Source organism: Semicossyphus pulcher, unplaced genomic scaffold (assembly GCF_022749685.1).
Source record: "Semicossyphus pulcher isolate SPU_LCO1_2020_fin unplaced genomic scaffold, fSemPul1.0.p SCAF_16, whole genome shotgun sequence".
Taxonomy (NCBI): Eukaryota; Metazoa; Chordata; class Actinopteri; order Labriformes; family Labridae; genus Semicossyphus; species Semicossyphus pulcher.
In genome coordinates, this window is record NW_027211670.1 from 3,233,812 (window position 1) to 3,253,122 (window position 19,311).

At 42.4% G+C, this 19,311-nt stretch overlaps 2 protein-coding genes across 2 annotated transcripts in view; one reads left to right on the top strand and one right to left on the bottom strand.

Moving 5' to 3' along the window:
* adgra1a (adhesion G protein-coupled receptor A1a) lies at positions 1-11,034 on the bottom strand. The gene is made up of 6 exons (XM_069664840.1): positions 10,992-11,034; positions 4,643-4,770; positions 4,216-4,339; positions 3,484-3,635; positions 2,519-2,614; positions 1-2,440 (listed from the first exon to the last, which is right to left on the bottom strand). Exons 1-6 carry the CDS (start codon positions 10,992-10,994, stop codon positions 952-954), a joined length of 1,992 nt encoding a protein of 663 aa, XP_069520941.1. The 5' UTR covers positions 10,995-11,034; the 3' UTR covers positions 1-951.
* The window catches only part of cabcoco1 (ciliary associated calcium binding coiled-coil 1), a 17,166-nt gene continuing 8,847 nt past the window's right edge, over positions 10,993-19,311 (top strand). Inside the window, exons 1-2 of the mRNA XM_069664679.1 lie at positions 10,993-11,138; positions 13,169-13,338. Coding sequence (XP_069520780.1) covers positions 10,993-11,138; positions 13,169-13,338 — 316 coding nt within the window. The remainder of the gene's footprint in view (positions 11,139-13,168; positions 13,339-19,311) is intronic.

Genomic DNA, 19,311 nt, shown 5'->3' on the forward strand with positions numbered 1-19,311 from the left:
TTGCATAAAATTGTAAATCATTGGGGGTTGCAATGATCAATGTATTCCTCGTCAATATCTGCTGCCAGTTATCAGGTTTCTGTTAGAACCAACTGCTCATTTCATAATTTTCCATGTTAATACATCTGATCTAAGCACAGCAGCTGAACTCTGTGTGCTACACTGACTGCTGGTCAGTGAAGTCTCTATAAGCCGTGATCAAAGTTAATTCGTGTTCAGGTAACATTTATAAATTCATAAGTGGATATATAAAGATATCAGAGCTGCAGGTCTCAATCCAGGTACAGAGTCAGGGAACTTACCATCAGGCCACAATGGAACCGGGTCAAGAGAACCAAATCAACAGAACTGGAACATGATACTGCTCAATGAAGTGTACATTGACCGTTTAGCCTGCAAGTCAGTATTTGATTACAGTGCTGTAATCTTCAACAAATTTATTTTTAATCATGTGCTTTTCTTATGAAATAAATACCTGAACTTGAGTTTGGTTTGTTTTTCAGTTGATGATCAGGAACTAAGTTTTCTCCTCTATCTCCTCTAGGTTTAAGAACACCTTAAACCTGACCTGCCAGTCTTTGGACCGAAGGAGAAATATTTAGCAAAGACACAAACTCGGGGAGAACTTTAAAACAAGAGGCCAAACTGGACCTAATAGGGTTCGCCTATGACGCTGCTATAACTACTGACCACTGTGCCCTTGAAGAGCCACACAATACTGATTGCAACTTTAGAATAATAGTTCAAGATTAATCAAACCTTTCTTGCATTTAAATATACCTTATAAAAACTGATGAGAAACACACTTAAAGATCACTTTGACATAGAGGGAAACGAGGCCTCACTGAGAACTTAACCTGTAGTTTAAGGGCAAAGCTGAAGGCATCAAGACCCGAACAGAGGAACTGGACTGCAGGGCTGCTGAAGGTCTCATAGGTACACATAAGAAAGTTATACAGTGGTTTCGTTCTTCCAAGGACCAGTCCGTATGTTTCCTGTAGCGTCGGAACCGAACAAGCCGTCTTCCTGCAGGCTCCGATTTCGGCCAATGGTACCTCGCCGGCTGATGGCGGCATGCTGCCGAGGCAGAGTGTTTCGTGGGAAACCTTTCTGCTCTGGCTCTACGCACAGACTGTCCTTTTCTTTGTCTGCTGGTTTTGAGGGGTATGTGTCTGAGTCTTGCCGATATTCTAAGGTGAAGGGTTCGGGTTTCTCACAGCAGCTGGCAGTGGAAGAGTGATCTGCTGAGCTGTACAGGTGCCACTGGCAGGTGTGGGTCCCATGAGAAGGCAGAAGGAGGCTGTTACAGGAAGTGATGCTGTCATGCGTGTTATAGGCGTTGCTTTGACAGGAAGTCAGTGAGTCTTGCATGCTGTGGCAGGAGGTTTGGCGTTGCAAGCTGTGGCAGGAAGCCAGCTGCTTGTCCAGGTGAGGACTTGGGCAGGGAAGCTGGAGGTCTGGATGTGGGCTACTCGGAACCAGAGATGAGCCTTCGAAGTGGGGCACAGCACGAGGGCTGTCAAGGTGAGAACTGTGCACGCTCCCGTCCATACTGGTGGATGTCATGTGAGAGCGGTAGTCCTGCAGGCAGGGGCGTGGACGGTTGAAGGAACGAGATTTTGTTCTGTTACTAAGGCAGCTCTGGAGAGGCAGCGCAGGACGAGGAAGCTCATCAGAAAGAGACTGTGGGCGGGGTAAGGACACTGGCTCAGCAAGTGGGGACAATAGGGTTGGACTAACAGGACCCATCACAGCCACGCAGCAGGGACCTGTCTGATTGGCTGTCGGGCTCTGGGGAGGTGGTGACATTTTGTAAGAACTCTGCATGAGGTGAGGAGAGAGCAGTGGCTGCTTTCCAGAACATGGGGAGCTCAGGTGGCAGTGAGGCTGATGGAGCTCCTGAATGTGATTCTGTCCATCCCCGTTCACCTCCTCTGTCTTGGACTTGGACGGACAACAGGCCCACCAGCGGTGCCACACATCATCCCGTTTGGCACAGTGCTGAATGAGGAGGAAGAGTCCGAGTGTCACACAAAAAGCTCCATACAGGCAGCTGAATATCATGTCCAGGAAGTGTCCCAGAGAGACAGCCAGAGCCCCTAAAGCCCAGGTGGCCATGACCAGGAAGAGGGTAAAGGCTGTGGCCCGCAGCTGAGATTTAAACGAGTGCTCGTTGGCCAGAACAGAAACGCCTGTTGCAAGTGTTGGACAGTCCCCAGCAGACCCAGAAGCTGCCCCGGGGTCTGTGTGGCAGTGATGGTTTGATTCGCTGGATGAAAGCTGCTGCTGCTCCTCACTCAGAACTCGCAGCTCGTACTTCCTCTCTGGGTGGCGTTTCAGCTGGACGAAGGTACACAGGAAGTACACGGACATGACGAAGACAAGGAAACCCACAGGGGCATAGAAACCTCCTAGACTGGGTTCCCATGCCATCCAGCAACTAAAATTGAAAGAGATGCATCAACATTTATTACATTCATTAAACAATAAGTTTTGTTGAAAAAAAAAGTGTACTTACTAGAGAGCACCATCCCTGCTACCGTAGTTATCCAAACCAAACGCTGCTGTGACTCCAACAATTACGAGTGGGACTCCATCACTGACAAGATAAAACCTGCAGATAAATAAAAACCATGAAGTATAGATTGTGGCATTGGGATTTAACAGGATGAATCTAGATGAATTTAGAGTTCAGGATTCATTCAATATTTTTGGTTTAAGACTGAGGATTTTTATCCTCTGTTGAACTTCAGGACAGAATCCAGACATTCAATTATATCTTGTCTTCCTTGTCTGACAGAAATTTCAACATCGGTCAGTTGGTTTTTCCACCACTTTAGTCCAGACAAAATTTTCTATTCTATTTGATATTTCTAAAACTTAAATCATGTGTTCTATATTAATTGAAATACAAAATAGAATATCATTTGAATTTCGGAATTTGAAGGTCTTGAAACATTTTCATGAACTTCAACCAAGTCCAGTCACCTTCTGGATTAAACCTAGAATTGACCTGACCATGACCTGGAAGACTAAGAATCTTTGCGATGTTTCTCACTCTGATCAAGAGAATAACTTTTTCAAGATTTTATCAACTTAAAATGTAACTTAGTGATAAAAATCGGAATTTTCCTCTCAACTATCACCCCATGGAATTTGAAAAAAGATAAAACAGCCAGCTGTGCTAAAATGTTGGGAAGTATACGATCTGTACAAGCAGTCCTTCAGTTAATGGCCCTCTGTGAGTCGGATAAACTGAATAAACACCAGTTGGTTGTAGAGGACAGTAAGACGTCGGATGTACTTATATACTACTTATTTACTTTGACAAACAGTAAAACATCTTTCAGGCTGTCAGAAATAAAACTCTGTGCTTTTAAAAACAGGAAGCTGCTTTTTAACTGAGCACAGTGAAACAGTCATGATTCATTCACACATATTAAATCTTTGATTTAATCTGAACTGAGTCCTGTAGATGAACACCTGAGGATGGTGGGTTTGGAGCGGGTCTGGGCTGGTCCGTTGCGATCCAGCGTCTGAAGTGGGTCTTTAGACACGTCTCTGCAGATGTTTCTGGCTGTGAACGTCAGCCACAGCAGGGTGGACAATGATGCGTAGTGAAGCACAATGCCAACCTTGACACATAAAGAACCAATAAAGATCAATAAAAGAAATGTCAGTTTATTGTCCACATAATCACATGTATTTATTTGTGGTAATAACATAACAAACTGTGCTTTCTGTTATTGTTGCATCATGCTGCTAACTGAATGCAATGTGAAGAAGCCTAAGGACTTCTCAGGACAGTCTCAGGACCATTTTAGAGCTTCTCAGGACGTCTCAGAGTGTCTCAGGACTTCTTAGGACAGTCTAAGTAAATCTCAAGATGTCTCACAATTTCTCTGGACATTCTCAGGATATCTTGGGACATCTCAGGACTTCACAGGAAGTCTCAAGTCAGACGTCTCAGGACATCTCAAGACATCTCAGGACATCTCAGGATGTCTCGGGACTTCTTAGGACAGTTTTAGGAAACTCTCAGGATGCTTCAGGGCAGTCTAGGGCCTGTCCCAGGACTGTCTCAGGATTGTATCAGGACATTTAAGGAGGTCTCAGAACAGGCTCAAGACAATCTCAGGATGTCTCAGGAAGTCTCACTGTGCAGAATCAGAGCTGTGAAATCACACTGAGAAACTGAGAAAAACAACAACTCACAATCTGACACACGAACGGTAAGTTGATCTGATTGATGCCTCCGGCAAAAACTCCAAATGTCAGCCCGGTGTGGAACAGGAAGTTGAGGAGTGTGTGCCAGCCGTTCCTGCTGATGCGGATCACACTGCAAAACATGAAGAGAAAGACAAAGGCTACAAAGATTGGACACCTTTCTACATTTGTTGTAGAATTATATATTATGTATTAAGCTGCTCATATTAGAAGGTAGTGTACATTAAAAAAAGAAAGAAAAGGTCCCACACCTGGCTGTTCTCTAAAGTGACCATTGTTACATAAACAAATCAATCAATCAAGTCAAATGTAATTCCTGCTCCAAAACATTTTTTGAAGCATAGTAAGGCCTTTACAGAGCCCAAAAAAGACCTGAACCATTTGACACTAATTAAAGAAAAAATAATCGTCTTACTTGTGGTGGACGATATAAGTCATGATGGAGACGAGCAGACAGAGAAGCATGACGGCTGTGCAGGCATACACCACTGGATGCAGGTAATCCCCAGGGTAAGGCGGGAAGGACAGAACCCTCTTCAAATCCTGCAGAGACACGGACGTTTAAACTCAGATAGCTGAAGACATTGAAACGGACAATAAAAACTGAAATATATACACTTGTTCAATAAAATAATGCTTTAGTGCTGCCAAAACTGTCCAGATGGTCATGTGTTGATCATCCTATCATGACCTGTTGACTTCAAAGTGTTCCTTCGACCTCTCTTCAATGTCCCCAGTCTGGGTCAGCAGATTTCCTCCCCTGCTGAAAACAGCCTGAGAACAAGCCCTGATTTACCCTCCTGAGTGGTCTAACAATTTACCTTGAGGCTAACCGAGAATCTTTCTCCATAACCTCCCCAAACTCCTCCCACATCCAGGTTTTTGCTTCTTTGAACACAAAGCCACAGCCCTCCTGGACATCTAGTACCTGTCTGCAGCTTCTGGAGACCCCGAGGATAACCTCTTTCTTCAGCCTGACTGCTTCCTTCACTGGCAGTGATCAAGTACTTGATCGGTTGCTGCAACGACAGGCATTGACTGCCTTCTGGCCACAGCTCCTAGCAGCTGCTTCTACAATGGAGACTTTGAAAATGGCCGACTTAAGTTCCATGCCCCCCACCTCCCCCAGGATGCACAAGAAATTCCAGAGGTGGGAGTTGAAGGCCTCAGGTACAGGGGCCCCGACAAGACGTTCCCAATTCACCCTCACAACATGTTTAGGTTTACCAGCCTTCCCCACCACCACCTGGTCCAATTCACCACCAGGTGATGATCAGTTGTCAGCTCTGCTCCTCTCTTTACCCAAGTGTCCAACACAGATGCCGCAGATATGATGATACGACAAAGTCGATCATGGATCTATGATCTGAAATGTTCTGGTACCAGGTACGCTTCTGAACCACCCTATGATCAAAATGTGTTTGTTATAGACAATCCATGATGAGCACAGACATCAAATAACAAAGCACCACTCAGGTTCAAATCGGGCAGCCTGTTCCTCCCAATCACCCCTCTCCAGCTTTCTTCATCATTGACCATGTGGACATTAAAGTCCTCCAGCAGAACTATAGAGTGAACTTTTTCAGGACTCATCTCAGAGAATCTGAGAAGTCAGTGTACTCTGAATAACTTTCTCCTCACAAGTCTCTCCAGCAGTCGCAGGAATGTGACCCTCTTGTTCTCCAGGGAGAACACCACAGCAGTGCTTAGACGATGGCTCATGTCAACAAACCCGCCCTGCCCTCTCACCCTAGGCAACTCTGGAAAAGAGGGTCCAACCCCTCTCCAAGAGTTTGGTTCCAGGTCCAGTGCTGTGCGTGAATTTGACCCTGACCATATGTACTTGGTACTGTACTACTTCCTGCAGGCGGCGGCTCCATGTCCTTTTTTCTAACTAACTGTTGATTCTCGTATCTGTCAAAGTAAAATGAACAAAATACTGATAGTCAGGTGTTGTAAGATTTATTTATATTCATCACTGATAACATCCAGCCTCAATCATCTTTGTCACAGTGACTCCACGAAGCCTTCAGGCATGCTGCTGGAGACGCTCCTCAGGTAAGTTTGGAGAGTCAGGGGTGTCAAACTCGATCAGAGAGGGGGCCGAAATTACAAACTGGGTCTTAGACGAGGGCCGAACAGGGTATTCATTTTTACTTAAATAAACCACGTTTTTATCAGAGGTATCATGAGTATGTATCAAATTTACAATAAAAGACACATCAGCATCATTAATTTGTCGATGAACAGTTTTCACTGAGTCAAAAAAGTTTTATCACAGGCATCAAAAACTCCAGAAAATCTTGTATTTAATAATATTAATAATATTCTTTTTTTTATTCATAACACCATCAAGCAAATAATATTTTAAATGTGATCAATCTGTTGAAAATGTGAAAATATATCAACCATGAACACACTCTGCTCTTATTTGCCAGATCCAGATGTTTGGCATCTTTTCTTGGCTGCAGGTTCATTCATGTTTGGGGTCAGGTTCTGAGCTGTGGACACTCTCAGGATGGAGTGAAGGTGTGCATCAGTTGCTTACACAGGTATTTGCTTCCAAGCATGCAGAGCATTTGAGCAGCTTGTAGGCGGAGCTTGGGGCGTCAGCTCCATTTGAATGTTTACAGGTGCTCTTTCCACGTCAAGTTAGGAAAAGAGAGGTGGAGACCTGGTTTGTCATTGTCTGGCAACATGAAAAGAGACCCAAGTTTCCTTGTTGCATCCGAGTCTCCCACCGGCGCAGCTTGGCTTGTGAAGCTCTCACTGCATCACACACATCTGTGATCACATCGTCCCGTCCCTGTAGCTCGAGGTTGAGCGTAGTGAGATGCTTCGTTACGTCCCACAGAAATGCCAACTCACACAGCCGGTGCTCGCAGGTCTTGATTGGCGCGCCCGCTGTTGCAGTGCATTCTGGGATTTGTAGTATCACCGGTGTGTGTGCTGTACACCGGTGGGCCAGTTTTGATAGACATATGATATTATCTCGCAGACCAGGTAAAATTGCATAACGGGCCAGATGTGGCCCACAGGCCTTGAGTTTGAGACCCCTGACTTAAGTGAAATCTCTTGACATTTTACCTATATCTGGCAAAAAACACTGACTGTACCAGAGCATTATCATGACGTTCAGTAATGTAAATTACTGTAAGTACATAGCATTATAAACACAAAACCTCTCGGCTGCTTGAAGATTCACAAGGAACATTTTTGTCTGCTGACTGCAGCCTCTCTGACATCATGTCTTAAAATAACTCACATCATTAAACATGTAAAACATGCTAACATGAGTCTCCTAAAATATGGAATGAAAAATGAACTTCATCTGTTTGGAACACAAAAGAACCATCTATTTAAAACCAAACTGCATCCAGACCCTTCAGTAATCTGAGCTACGCTGAGCAGACGTTTTTACAGCATTAAATTACATGATAACAGAATTACTATTACTGCTAAAAAAAGTGGTATAAAAGTGCTCATCTTTTGTATAATTTTTCCTGTACCCATATATATTTAACTAACCAGAAGACCTGACAAAAGTAATTTGTCTTTTAATATAGCTCTGTTTTGGTCTGCACCACATCATGATAAGAATATCTGACTCTTAAGCAGCAAAATGCTAACTTTTTGTGTGTTCTGTTTGCTGGGTAGGTAGTGTGCAGAGGGTTGATCAGAGAAGCTGGTGATGAGACACTCAAGTCATAAGTTTTAACCAAAAATGAGCTAAAATATGTAAAAAAACAACAACAAAAAAACCTAATAAAATAAACTGCATAATTATTATTAGTCCCTGTTGGTTCATCAACGTCACATTACACTTGCTTTCTATTATTAATTAATAACTTTAAACAATGATCAGAATACAGACTCATTAATTATCTTTAAGCTAACATATTACTTCTTTCAGCACTATGATCTAGTGGTTATAATAACAGTATACCAGTATTTCTACTTTTATCGCATCATGTTTTTTGTTTTTGTTTCTAAAACTATGTCTTCTGTGAAGCTTTCATATCAGGCACACTTTCTTTAACAGAAGTCGACATTCACTGAAGTCTGACACTAATAAGTAAGCAGTCATCTGTTTATGTGAGGTTAAGTGTCTTTCATTCAAAATACAGACGTGTTTACTGACTGAGCACTGAACTCAACAAACGCCGTAGAAACTGAAACTGGCAGTTATTACTTTAATATGTGAGCAGAGTGGTGGCTCATTCAGTCACAGAACTACACTGTCCTCTGAGAACTTTATAACATTAAAATACAGAGTCACATGTCTGAACAAATGTGGAACATCACACCAAACTTTACATCATCCTAAAGTTTACATTAATATAAAACAAACTTTACATTTTATATCATCCCATCATCTACACTCACATCACACCAAACTTTACATTTATAGCATTCCAACCTTTTTGGAATGGACTGTAGTTATACAGCGCTTATTTGGCTTTGCGCCCACTCAAAGCTGCTTTTACACTGCATGTCACATTCACCCATTCACACACATTCATACACTGATGGCAGTGTCCAACTGTCAATTCAAACCCGTTGGCTATGCCACCGGGAGCAATTTGGGGTTCTGTGTCTTGCCCAAGGACACTTTGACATGTAGCCTGAGGGAGCTGGGGATCTAACCTCTGACCATCTGATTGATAGATGAGCGACTCTACCACTGAGCCCCAGCCACCTTGAGCTGCGAACCCAGAATCAGGCTAATGACTCACCCCTGATTACACATCTACCAGCATACTAATGACCTACAGAGGCTTATATTTCTAGCTAATAACCCTAACATCTATTAGCATACTAATGACCTACAGAGGCTTATATTTCTAGCTCTGTCCACCAGTCAGCTGGAACTGAAGAAGCCTTTCAGATGAGAGTTGAAACATCTTCAAGAACTTCAACCAAGTCCAGCTGCCGTTTGGATTAAGCTTAGAATTACCATGACCTGGATGACTGAGAACCTTCACAGACATCACTAACAAACGTTACACTTACACCTCACCAAACTTTACACTGTCCTACTCTTCCTCTCTGATGTTCATTATTCAAACTACAGGTAGTCCTACTCTTCCTCTCTGATGTTTATTATTCAAACTACAGTTAGTCCTACTCTTCCTCTGATGTGTATTATTCAAACTAAAGGTAGTCCTACTCTTCCTCTCTGATGTTTATTATTCAAACTACAGGTAGTCCTACTCTTCCTCTGATGTGTATTATTCAAACTACAGGTAGTCCTACTCTTCCTCTGATGTGTATTATTCAAACTACAGGTAGTCCTATTCTTCCTCTCCTCTCTGTGGAGGCAGAAATCACAAATTTGATCCGTCTATATGACAGCGTCAGCTTGTTTCTTCTTTGTGTTGCTCGTTCGTGTATTTTAGAGACGCTGTCATGTCTTCCTCTTCTCATCTCTCTCTCTCTCTGCAGGACAGCATGCTCGCTCACCCCTCTCGCTCCACTGAACAACACATCTATTACACGGAGCATGACTGATTAAATCCTGTAGATCCCATAAAAATACAGGCGTGCACACAGCGGCACAGATCTGTGAGCTCTACATTTATCTCAGATCACCGAGCACGTTTTATCACAGCTCACATTTTAGCAGTTTTCTTCTTCTTCTCTGAATCTGATTTGGAACCTCGTAGCATTTCACCAGCTGAGAGTGATCGAAAGTCAGTTTCAAGATTTAAAAAACTGAATCAAAGGTAAACTTTGATCTACAAACCTGGCCCTGATCAATACTTTTATTGATCACCCACCATTAAGCCTGATATATTCATCCAGACATGTACTTTTCTAAAAGTCAGTTTCCTTATTAGGGGTCGTTATGGCTACTGCAACAGTTCCATGAAAAAAGATAGTCAGAGAAACAGAAAAAACATCAACACTGCGGAGAACCGAGCGTACCGAGTCTGCAGCCTAGCAGCTGTTTGAGGCTTTGCTAAATGCTAACATAGAAATTTCCAACATGGATATGCTCACAGAGAAATGCAAGAAAGAAATGCTAGTAAATATATGCTAACAGAGAAATGCTAGCAGAGATATGCTAACAGAGATATGCTAGCAGAGATATGCTAGCAGAGATATGCTAACAGAGAAATGCTGGCAGAGTTTTGCCAACAGAGAAATGCTGGCAGGGTTGAGAGTCAAACAGAAGAGTCTGATTTATAAGTATTGTAATAGTCTGAGTCATAATCAGCAGGTTTATAATGGTAGATATAAGTATTAGAAGTTATAAAGTAGTAATAGTTATAAAGTAGTTATACATTATTTATAAGGTACTTATAAAGTAGTTATAAAGTATTGATAATGTAGTTATAAAGTTGTGATAAAATAGTTTGTAGGTTTATAGTTAAGAAGTAGTTATAAATTATTTATAAATTAGTTAAACTTATAAAAGTAAAGTAATGTAGTTATCAAGTATTTATAAATTAGTTATAAAGTACTTATAAAGAAGTTATAGTTATAAAGTAGTTATACATTATTTATAAGGTACTTATAAAGTAGTTTGGTTATTATAAATTACACTTATTTTCTGATGCAGCTAAAGTTTTGTTATAAAATGAATAAAAATCTGCGTCGGCATGACAAACTCTCTAAGCTTAGCGATATTTCCTAAATATTTCTCAGAACTCACCTGAAACATAAGGAGCTCACAGACAGAGAGTCATCATTGTACCTGAAGGTAAACATGAAGTGTGACGTCATGAATAAAAAAGTAACACCTGTAAGATAAAACTCACCATGAGCCTCACTTCAGTTTCTCCTCAGTGCTCGATCTCTGAACTTGGACCCGCTGCACCCACCGACCCACTCCTCCATGCAAAGGGTGAGGAAGAGGAGTCTAATGAAGAGGAGGAGGATGAAGGTGCAGGTGTTCAGCTGCAGCAGTAGTTGTTCTGGTCACAGGTTCCGGTCCAGCTCACTGGGTCTCTGAGGGATCAGTGCTGACAGGCGGCCTCGGCGTCCCGGCCCCGCCTCCATCTGGACTGGATCAGAGCATCAGAATCAGCCGCCTCCGGGTCTGTTTTACCGGGATTCACATGATTTCGGTTATGAACATGAATCAGCTGATGCTCGCGGACGGACGGGTTAATCTCTCAGTTTACATCAAGTCAGTGTCAGAATAAAGTGTCAGATTACAAAACGGAGGAAACCGTTTATTTATCCGGTAACACTGACGTCACGCTCGTTATAAAATGTTTAAAATGAAGACGTGACATTTATAGCATCTGACTGCGCTCTGACGGTGATTTAACAAATAATGATCCATTATTTTTCATCATATCAGCGCCATTAACTGGTCATGTGCACAGCATATAGATGAATATATGTGAACCTATCAATAACATAATTTGGGAAAATGTGTAAAAAGACACAAACCTGCAGTGAATCTCTCACATCACAGTCCGGAGCTCTGTAATCAGGTCACTGAGGATCGACGATGCGCTTCATTTAGTCAGGACGACGTACCGGTGACGTGACGAGTGACGTAAGAAACGGGGCGGGGAGACCCGGTTCAATAAACTTAAGGCGGCACGTGAGGAGGAGGATGTGACGATTCAGCTGAGTGTGGTAGCCATAGTAACCCAATGTATGGAGTAAATATTAATAATTATGGTAATATTTATAATAATAATAACAATAATGATAATAAAGACTTTAAATTAGACCAAAACCTAACGTCTCTTGCAGAATTCTATTAACTTTTCAATCTATTTAAATCTGTAAAAAAGTTTAAGCTCTGTTAAAATAAAGAGTCTTAATTAATCAGCTTTTCACTGATACAACGGTGTCGGTGTAAAAAAAACTGTAACGTGACACCGGTTGGTCATGTGATCATCACTCTGAGCCTCGCGCTGCCTTATGATGTGTTGTTACCATGACAACGAGCACAGCGCCAACATGTCCGCAGGAGCGACTCAAGAGAAGAAACACGAAGTAAAATATGAAAATATTCAGGTAGAAACATGAAAAAATATGATGTTCAAAGTGTTGTGACGTGATGATTTGACCCTAACAACGTTTTGATCCTTAATCTGAATGTTTTTCAGTCCTTAACTTTTTCATGTGAATCTTTTTGATTTGATCTTGATCCTCCATCATAAGGAGCAGCCTGTCGTCCTGCAGTGGGAGGAGCTAAGTCATCAACAGATCTCAGACCTGATTAACAAAACTGACGATCAACTTCAGTCGTAAGTGACGTCATCAATCATGTCTCTGATCAATATGAAGAAGTGCTGCTAAAATTAAATGTATTAACTTGTTTATGTCACAAACTAAAATCTGGATTGAGATTTAACACAAACATCTATTAAGGATTTCATCTCATAAAGAGAAAATATAAATATTAATACAAACAGTCATTTATTTCATCATTATTGTTCCACAGTTTTTATATTTGTTATTTGTATTCTGATTAACTGATGTCTCGCATGTTAAGTTTGTTTCAGTGCAGCAGTAATTATGTGATTTTTGTTTTATGTTACTGATGTTCCAGATGTTTCATCATTTAAGTTCCTATGTTGCAATGCAAATGTATTATTACTCTATACAGTACTTGTAATATGAAATGGTAATTATAATGTCAAACATTACCTAATATTTGATATCTATTATAAAATATATTTAATCTTTCTTACTGGTGTTTCATCATCAGCAGTAGCATTTATAATGTGAAATGATATTTATAATGTAAATCTAATCTAATCTATAATCTAGAGAGTATTGATATTCTTAAACAATCTTTCAAATGTTAGACTGTTTATAATATTAAACATTATTTATAATCTTAAACAATATTTATAATGTTAGACAGCGTTTATAATGTTTAACATTATTTATAATGTTAGACAGCGTTTATAATCTTAAACATTATTTGTAATCATCATCAGCATTTGTCATGTCTTTGTGATTTCAGGGAGTTGAAGCAGATTTTCGGCTTCAGGAATCTTCAGACGTGTTTGAAAGAAGCGTCCCTGCTGGATTTTTATGTTACTGGTTTCTGGTGGACAAAGACGATGAACTTCAACCCCAAACAGACATCCTTCATCATGGCTCTTTTTCAGAGGATGATGAATAACATACAAGGTGAGAGGACAGACAGTCACTCGTAATGATTTAATGTAGAAACATTAACAAACTACACAAACAGCTAAAGCTGAATTATTCTCTGTATTAATGTTCATGTGATTTATTGTTAAAACCATTAAGAACAAGCAGTTTCTTCAAAACCTTCTTTTCTTGAAACTACTTAACACAGACATAAGCAGTCAGACGAGGAGCAAAAACAGTCTTTCATGGAGGTTAATCTTCAATATAAAATTAGATTTATTTGTTTTATTACAAATAAAACAAAAAATACATTACAGCTCACAATAATAAACACAGTGTTATTATCTGTGACTTTTATTAACCTTCCAGACAGTTTTGTGTCCAGTATAAAAATGAATCAAAAACCTGCCTATCGAAGTGGACATTAATAAAATACATGAATACATTAGTCATTGTTTATTTATTTATTTAATGTTTATTTGTATAAGGACGAGTATGAAGCAAGTAAACCGATGCCACACACGACAGCATTTATAGCCTTGGCTAATTTGCAGCCCAAAATCATACATGACTACAAGACTGAACCCTCTTCAAAAACTGTTCAGATGGAGTTTAAAATGCTCCCTGTCAGTTGTTACATTTTTGTTGGAGTTTGAGGCAGTTTGCCGCGGAATAATTAAAATAAAAAACAAAACGGAAGTTTCCGAACGAATGACCAGCAGGTTTCTGGTGAGAGAATGTCACAAATAAATATATAAATCACAGATTTATGTGGTTAAATGTTATATCTGTGTACCATCATCATCATCATCATCATATCACATCCCATTCACTATTCAACTCTCTGCTTCAGGCTGAGCTGACAGGAAACATGGCCGACAGCAAACATGGCTGACAGTAAACAAGGCCGACAGCAAACAAGGCCGACAGTAAACACGTCCTACAGCAAACATGGCCGACAGTAAACATGGCCGTCAGTAAACACGTCCTACAGCAAACATGGCCGACATTAAACACGTCCTACAGCAAACATGGCTGACAGTAAACATGGCCGACAGTAAACATGGCCGACATTAAAACACGTCCTACAGCAAACATGGCCGAAAGTAAACAAGGCCAACAGTAAACATGGCCGACATTAAACACGTCCTACAGCAAACATGGGCGAAAGTAAACATGGCTGTCAGTAAACATGTCCTACAGCAAACATGGCCGACAGTAAACAAGGCCAACAGTAAACATGGCCGGCAGTAAACACGTCCTACAGCAAACATGGCCGACAGTAAACATGGCCGACATTAAACACGTCCTACAGCAAACATGGCCGACAGTAAACATGGCCGTCAGTAAACACGTCCTACAGCAAACATGGCCGACAGTAAACAAGGCCGACAGTAAACACGTCCTACAGCAAACATGGCCGACAGTAAACAAGGCCGACAGCAAACATGGCCGACAGTAAACATGGCCGACAGTAAACACGTCCTACAGCAAACATGGCCGACAGTAAACACGTCCTACAGCAAACAAGGACCGACAGTAAACACGTCCTACAGCAAACATGGCCGACAGTAAACAAGGCCGACAGCAAACATGGCCGACAGTAAACACGTTCTACAGCAAACATGGCCGACAGTAAACACGTCCTACAGCAAACATGGCCGACAGTAAACACGTCCTACAGCAAACATGGCCGACAGTAAACAAGGCCGACAGTAAACAAGGCCTACAGTAAACATGGCCGACAGTAAACACGTCCTACAGCAAACATGGCCGACAGTAAACACGTCCTACAGCAAACAAGGCCGACAGTAAACATGGCCGACAGTAAACACGTCCTACAGCAAACATGGCCGGCAGATCCAAGATGGCGCCGTGGACGACAGCCTCGGTGCTGCGCTCCCTAGTACTTTTTGTGTTTTTGTTTCGTCCTCTCTTCTCTCTGCTCTCTGGTCACATTTACACACACACATTTATATCGGACTGTCCTCTGCAAAAACGTTTTCTCCGGATTTCACTGAACCGTAAGTTTTACGGAGATTTTGGTCTATCCACCTGCCAAATGTCCCCTCTCTGGCTAACACAACGGACAAACTGCTGCTCCTCAAAGCAAAAAACACGAACCTTTGCAGATCCGCCGTCCTGTGTTTCACTGAATCCTGGCTCAGTGAAAACATCCCGCACAGCTCATTACATGTACCAGGCTTCCAGCTGCACTGAGCGGACCGCGTAAGGGAGCTTTCAGGAAAGATGAGGAGGGCGGAACCTGCTTCTTTTTTGACGAAGGTTGGTGTACAGATGTCAGAGTGTTGAAGAATTTCCCCTGGGGATAAATAAAATATTTCAGTCATGAATTTCCAAAATACAGGCAGCATATACAGTGTCCCATCAGGGACACTAACATCTTAGACCACTGTTACACAGATTTAAGGGACTCTTATCACTCTGTTCCCCATGCAGCTTTGGGACTCTCTGACCACTGTCTCGTTCATTTTATTCCTATCTACAGGCAGAAATTAAAATGTGCTCAGCTTGTAGTGAAGACTATGAAGAAATGGACAGACAAGTCAAAGCTGGAGTTACAGGTCTGCTTTGACTACACGGATTGGAGTGTTTTTGAAGCTGCAGCCACAGACCTGGATGAACTCACTGACACTGTGACATCATACATTAGTTCTTGTGAGGACGTGTCTGTGCAGACCAAAACCTTCTGCACATACAACAACAATAAACTCTGGTTCACATTGAAACTCGAGCTGCTACATCAAGCCAAGGAGGAGGCCTGCAGAAGTGGGGATGTGGTCCTGTACAAGCAGGCCAGGAACACATTGATGAAGGAGATCAGGGTAGCAAAGAGGAGCTACACTGAGAAGCTGAAAAACTGCTTTTCAGCCAGTGACCCTGCATCAGTGCGGAGAGGCCTGCAGAACATCACCAACTACAGGAGACCATCCCCAACCCTGTTGAAAACCCCCCAACTGTCGGAAGACCCGACCAGCTTTTACACCAGGTTAGAAAAGAACTCTTTCACACCCCTCACCCCTCACCCACCCCAACATCTACTACCTGCACCCCCTTCCACCCCTCCCTCCTCCCTCCCAGGATCTGTGAAGAGGATGTGTGTCAGCTCTTTCAAGCCCTGATCACACCTTGTATCAACATGTGTTTTTCGTGATCAGATCACAAGTGGACAGGCTTAACTTCAGGTGTGAACGCTCCAAGGACAGATCGAAGACGCATTCAGATCTGATCACTCAGGCCACATACGGAGGTGGTCTGATGCATTTATCCACATATGTCAGGAGACATTAAGCACCGCCCACTCTCCCTGTATCCACCGCAACGATCACGTGGATAAGGGGGATCACTCTCCTCTCATTTCCATCTAATTTAACATTTCTCCGCTGTGTCTCTTGAAAAATCTTATTTTCATTTATTTCTCATGTCACTCCAGCATGTGTAATCGTAGATAATGCATTGGAGCAGAGTGTGCACTACAATACACACAGATCGTGTGTTTATTCAGTACGGAGGCTGCATTTAAGTTTTTAATACGGGACGTTCCTGAACCCACGAGGGGGAGAGACGACGCGGGTCAAAGAGAGATGATAAAGAGTGACATCTATGAGGACAGTGTACAGTTATGACACTGATTTGTCTGTGTTTCTTATGCTCTACCCCTGACTCAATCGGGTCATGATCTGTCCCGTATTTCCATGGATAACCTTTATAAAGCATAAACAACATCTCCATGCAGTGGATGAGATGGACCGGAGGTGATCCACGCATATTTTATCATGCCGCGCAGGGAGGAGACAGACGTTGCAGGTATGACACAGATCTGTGTGTGTCTCCTACCTGTACCTGGCTCAAAAACGTTGTGATCTGTCTGTATTTCTGCGCACAGTTAGTATAAAGTATAAACTCTCCACATGCTGTCATAGGTCCATATGCTGTGTAGTTCATATATTTCACTGATAAACACAGAGCTAGAGGAGCATCAGGCTTCCGGATCAAAGTTTCCAGAGCCGTGTATTGCTATATGCGGACGATGCGGATGCATAGGGCCCCTGCAGCCACTCGGGGGCCCCCAAGCTGCAAGTTCAAATATATTTGGGGAGAATTAAATTACCTGTCTTTATATTATTTGTAGCCAGCCAAGCCCTTTGTGTGTCCAGTGAAGCACTTATATGCTTAAAATTATGTAGGATATAAACAAAACTAAGATGCAATGGTAGGTCAGCTGTGGCTCGGGTTGTGGGGTAATCAAGTCAAAATCACCAGGAGGCTGTCACGCAATGAGTGACTGCCGACAGGTATGATGGGACAGACAGCCGCACGTCAGGTCAGTGAGGATTATTGAGACAGTTACGTGAGTCAGCTGTTCAGTGAATGTGTTCCCGTTATTAGTGGAACCTCCTCCCAGTGCTGTTTAACGCTGTGGCCACATGAACGGGCCGTTCACGGGGCAGAGGTGTCACTTTGAGCGACTTCACCTGCTGCACAAACACAGCATGAGGTTGTGTTTGCCAACAGGAAGTAGGATGTTACCGTCAGCAGGCTGGTCACGCTGATTAAACATACATTTGCAGAAGATGACAACTTGTCATGTTGCAGCCCACAAGTCTATTTGTAGTCGCTAAACCACGTGTGGTGGGGCGCTGGTTTACCTCAGTCGGTAGAGCAGGCGCCCCATATACCGAGGCTACAGTCCTCGATGCACTGATCCCATTCTGCCGATCATTTGGTGCATGTCATCCCCCTCTCTTTTCTGACCACATTTCCTGTCTCTCTTCAGCTGTCCTATCTAATAAAGGCGAAAATAAACCCTGTGTGGTAAAAGTAGGAGGGGGTTTTGTTTTGTAAAATACTTAAAAGTCCTAAATAACATTAAGTATAATTGTTCATTGTTTTTATGTACATGAAAACAGTGCATTTATCTGGTACAATTTTTAACATTGCAATAAATGTTACAATTTCATTTAGCAGATGCTTTTGTCCACTTTTGTCGGACACTGGTGCTGACAGGAAGTGTTTAGGGCATTTTTTTTTTGTTTTTAATAGTAATAATCATCATCAGCAACATCAACAAGATCAGTATAGTAATCATCATCATTATGAAAATCCTACTCAGCATAAACTACATCCTCATCATCATCAATAGCATCAATATCATTACGGTCAGAGGTGTTCATAAAGAGCTGGGTCTTAAGCTTCTTCTTAAAGGTGAAAGGGACTCTGTGGACCGAATGGAGTTTGGGAGCTAGTTCCACCACCAGGGGGCGACAGAGGAGAAGAGTCTAGTTAGAGACTTAGGGCCCTGTTGTGATGGGAGGACCAGGCGCCTTTCATTTGCAGCGCGTAGTGGGCGGGACGGAGTGTAGACCTGGATGAGGGCGTTCAGGTAGGCAGGAGACGTTTTTGTTGCTGTTTTGTAAGTGAGCGACAGGGTTTGAATTTTATTAGAGCGCCGACTGGGAGCCACTGGAAGGATATGAACAGTGGAGGGATATGAACAGTGGAGGGATACGAACAGTGGAGGGATATGAGCAGTGGAGTGATATGTGCTGTTTTGGGTTGATTGAAGACCAGTTGCGCTGCTGCGTTCTTGATCATCTGCAGAGGTTTGAATGTGCATGCAGGAAGGCCTGCCAGGAGGGAGTTGTAGTGATCAATGCGTGATATCACGAGAGCCTGTACCAGCAGGTGTGTTGCATGCTCTGACAGGTAAGGTCTGATCTTCCTGATGTTGTACAGGGCAAATCGACATGACCAAGCAATCAAGGCCACATGAACCATAAATGTTAGCTGGTCGTCATGACGCCCAGGTTCCAGGCAGACTTAGTGGGTATGAGTTCAGTTTGTCCGAGCTGGATGTTGATCTGTGGTTGCATAGAGGGACTGGCTGGGATGACAAGGAGCTCAGTCTTGGATAGGTTGAGCTGATTGCACCGAGTGAGGTGGTATATGTATACTTCACACTAATACTACACAACATGTACTACACAA